Raw genomic sequence first — 4,028 nt, 5'->3', positions numbered from 1 at the left:
TGGAAAAAAAAAAAAAAAACAACGCACAACCTAAAGTTTGAGAATTATGTTTTATTCAGCAGACTTACTGAGGACTGGGCTTCCCTGGTAGCTCAGATGGTAAAGAATCCACTTGCAATGCAGGAGGCCCTGGGTCAGGAAAATCCCCTGGAGAAGGGAATGGCAACCCACTCCAGTATTCTTGCCTGGAGAATCCCAGGCAAGAATACTGGAGTGGGCAAGTGGCAAGTGGCAAGCCCTGGCGGGCTACAGTCCATGGGGTCGCAGAGTCAGACATGACTGAGTGACTAACACATACACACACACACACACACACACACAGTGAGGACTATGGCCTAGGACATGCATCTCAGATAGTTCTGAGGGACTGTTCCAAAGAGGTAAGGGAGAAGTCAGAATACATAGGAAGTTTTGCTGGAAAATAACCATGCAGTGGCCCACTCCAGGGTTCTTGCCTGGAGAATTCCAGGGACAGGGAAGCCTGGTGGGCTGCCGTCTATGGGGTCACACAGAGTCGGACACGACTGAAGCGACTTAGCAGCAGCAGCAGCAGCAACCATGCGGTGGAACATCAAAGGATAACTGCTAGTAGCAAAATACAGACAACTCAACTTAATGATTTTAGTGCTTTAAAAAAAAATTTTTATTGGAGTATAATTGCTTTTCAATATTGTGTTTATTTCTGCTGCACAACATGAGTCAGCCATATGTACTCATATATCCCCTCCCTCTTGAGCCTCCCTCCATACCCTCATCCCACTTTTCTAGGTCATCACAGAGCACCGAGCTGAGCTCCCTATTCTATGGAAAGATGCAAGAGTCTGGGCTCATTGAAATCATTCATTTGATTTGAATCTCAGCTACCTAGGGCCAGTATCTTATTTTTCTCCATTCTGAAATTCCCTCAGGCTGCCCTGTTTTGGGTAGCTGCTGTGCCTGATGGCTTTACATTTTTGGTTTAAAGAAATGGCAGGTGACATTCTTTTTTTTTTTTTAGTGTAACAGAAATGTATTGTCTCTTGGTTATGTAGACTGGAAGTCTGAGCCTAAGTTGTTTGCAGGGCCCTGTTCCCACTGAAAGCTCTAGAGAAGGATCTGTTCCAAGCCTGTCCTGGCTTCTGGTAGTTCCTTGACTTGTGGTAGCGTAACTGAAGGTGACAATCTTTGTCCATACATTATGGGGAGGAACTGTCCAAGAATCTGGACAGCTACATGGCAGAGATGATCAGGGGCAATGTTCACAGAATGCACTCCACAATTCCTAGACACACTGGTTTAGTCGTGGTTTAGTCACTCAGTCATGTCTAACTCTTTGTGATCCCATGGACTGTAGTGCACCAGGTTCCTCTGTCCCTGGGATTTCCCAGGCAGGAAAACTCTAGTGGGTTTCCATTTCCTCCTCCAGGGAAGCTTCCCAACCCAAGGATCCAACCTGCATCTCCTGTGTCTCCTGCATTGCAGGTGGATTCTTTACCTCTGAGTCACTGGGGAAGCCCCTAGGCCTAAAGAATTCTGGAGATGTTGAATGGGGTGAGTGTATTCTTCACATGAGAAGGACATGAATTTGGGGGGCCAAAGGCCAGAATGTTATAGACAAAACTGTATCCCCTCAAAATTTATATACTGAAGCCCTAACCACCTGTATTTGGAGACAGGGTCTATAAGGAGGTTAGAGGTTAAATGGGGCCAAACCGGGGGTGAGGGGGAGGGGTGGCTTAATCCAATAGGAAGCATCCTTATAAGAAGTGGAAGAGACACCCAGAACTCTGTCTCCTTCTGTGAGGATGGAGACAGAGGAGCCTGGCAGGCTCAGTCCGGTCCATGGGGTTGCAAAAGAGTAGGATACGACTTAGCAACTAAACAAGAACTACAGTGTTAGAAGAGGACTGTCAACAAGCCAGTAAAAGAAGTCTGACCAAACTAACCCTAAGAACACCTTGATTTTGGACTTCTAGCCGCTAGAGCTGTGAAAAAATAAATTTCTGCTGTTTAAGGCATCCAGTGTGTGCTTTTCTTTTATGATGCCCTGCAGACTATTGGGGCTCCCCAGGTGGCAAAATTGATAAAGACCTACCTGCCAATGCAGGAGACATAAGAGACGAAAGAGACACAGGTTCGATCCCTGGATTGGTAAGATCCCTTGGCAGAGGGCATTTCAACCAGCTCCAGTATTCTTGCCTGGAGAATCCTCTGGACAGTGGAGCACAGTCCGTGGGATCGCAAGAGTCAGACACTGCTGAGTGACTAACACTACACAGGCTATTACTAATACAGGGTCCTACACATTTCTTAAAAATTTTTCCTAGATGTTTTTTTTTTATTATAATGTTATTCAAGGTGGCATTTGGAATAGGGGTTCTAAGACTTTTGTGCACTCGTTAATAGTGTGGTCCTTGGTTCCTTTTCTTGAAGCCTGCTCTTATTGCTTATTGCCTCACATCGGTCTATCTTGTAGCTTCTGTTACTGAGCTGCTGCATTCAAAGGGACCTGACTCTGGTTTGTCTTCATATTGGAGGACAAAGACACTACGATTTCCAAATGCTATCCTTGAGGTTACGACTGGGAAGTTTAGGATAGGATAGTAAGTCCCCTGAACCAGCCTGTGTGCGGTGTGGTCAGCTCCCTGTGCAGATGAGTTTCCTGAATGTCTTGCAGGAGTTGGGCGCTCTCCTCCTCTCCCCTGTGGGGGAGGGGGGGCCCTGATGTGTCAGGTTTGATTTGTTACAATATTGCTTCTGTTTTACCTTTTGGTGTTTTGGCCTCATGGCATGTGGCATCTTTGCTCTTCAACCAGTGAGGGAACCCGCACCCCCTGCAGTGGGAACGTGGAGTCTTAATCACTGGACCACCAGGGAGGTCCCCACTGGACACTCATTGATACTTCAGAGCAGGTTTTGATGAAAATGTAGAGGCAGCGGCCACCTGTCCTGCAACGCTTGTATGGCTTGGGGCTCTGAGAACACCAAAGCCACAGGTGTCTAACAGCCTCTGTCTTTCAGGTATCCATGTGGCCCACGTATGAGCACAAGTGACCTTCATAGGAGCAGATCCTGCACACCTGGGATGTTTACAAAGCACATTGAAGACGTTCACTCAGAACCTCTTTTCCGAAAAGATCTTCAGCCAATCAACCATGGGTTAAGGGTCTCAGCTTTGGTGCCACACAGTCCTCGGTCCCACGCCCTCAGATACTATCTCATTAATGAACGTGACTCTCAGCAAAAGAAACATTCAACTTTCTGGCCAGAAAGACATTTCAAGATAGACACCTCTGGGGACACCGTGGATATGTACCCCAGGAACATGAGACCGTGTGCACCCCTGGCCTCTCCACAGCTCAGTGAAGAAGAGGAGGAGGTTCCAAGGAGACAGGTGAGCAGACGGGCCTTCCACCCTCGCTCCTTGACCGACCTCCATGGGGTGCATCATTTTTATGTTGGCGAAAGTTCAGAAAGTCAGGCCCTGACTCCTGAGCTCCAGAGACCAACACATTACACATCTTGGAATGATGGCTTTGACGGTCAACTTGACAGGCCTATGTACATGCACAAAAAAGCACGCTCCCAGAATTTCCAATACCCCCAGCACCCTCTGAAGCCCAGGGTTAAGGCCAAGTTTGAGCCATCTGTCACAGAATCTGACTTCATGTCAGCAGCATCCAGCAGGGACCAGCAGAACAGTGGCACCAACCAGTACTTCCAGGTCACCCACAGCCAGCCCAAGTTCCCGAGGTCTGCGGGCCAGTTTGGCCGGAGGAAGGCCATATCGAGGCAGGAGTTGACTGCAGGTCTGAATGACCTGATTTGTTCAAACGTCTAGGGCTCTCTTCTGGCATCCTGTTCCTAGAAATCACTCCTACTGGTGGAGTGTGGTGTGGTTGACAATGCACAGTCCCTCCCCTTCTGGGAAGACAGACAAACACACCCAGCGGATGTGATCAGCGGGGCATATCCAGGCACGTCATCTGCTGGTTGTGGCCCAGAGACCCATTCAGTGTGACTCCAAATCATAAGCAAGCCAGGCAGCT

At 48.2% G+C, this 4,028-nt stretch overlaps 1 protein-coding gene across 1 annotated transcript in view; it reads left to right on the top strand.

Annotated features, from left to right (window-relative positions):
* Window positions 1–3,820, top strand: part of TMC3 (transmembrane channel-like 3) — a 53,799-nt gene extending 49,979 nt beyond the window's left edge. Inside the window, exon 22 of the mRNA XM_010843246.1 lies at window positions 3,001–3,820. Within this exon, the coding sequence (XP_010841548.1) occupies window positions 3,001–3,820 (820 nt within the window). The remainder of the gene's footprint in view (window positions 1–3,000) is intronic.
* The last annotated feature ends 208 nt before the right edge of the window (window positions 3,821–4,028 follow it).

The sequence above is a fragment of the Bison bison genome, unplaced genomic scaffold (genome assembly GCF_000754665.1).
Source record: "Bison bison bison isolate TAMUID 2011002044 unplaced genomic scaffold, Bison_UMD1.0 scf7180017864181, whole genome shotgun sequence".
Classification (NCBI taxonomy): Eukaryota; Metazoa; Chordata; class Mammalia; order Artiodactyla; family Bovidae; genus Bison; species Bison bison.
This window is presented reverse-complemented; position numbering and strand designations above follow the sequence as displayed.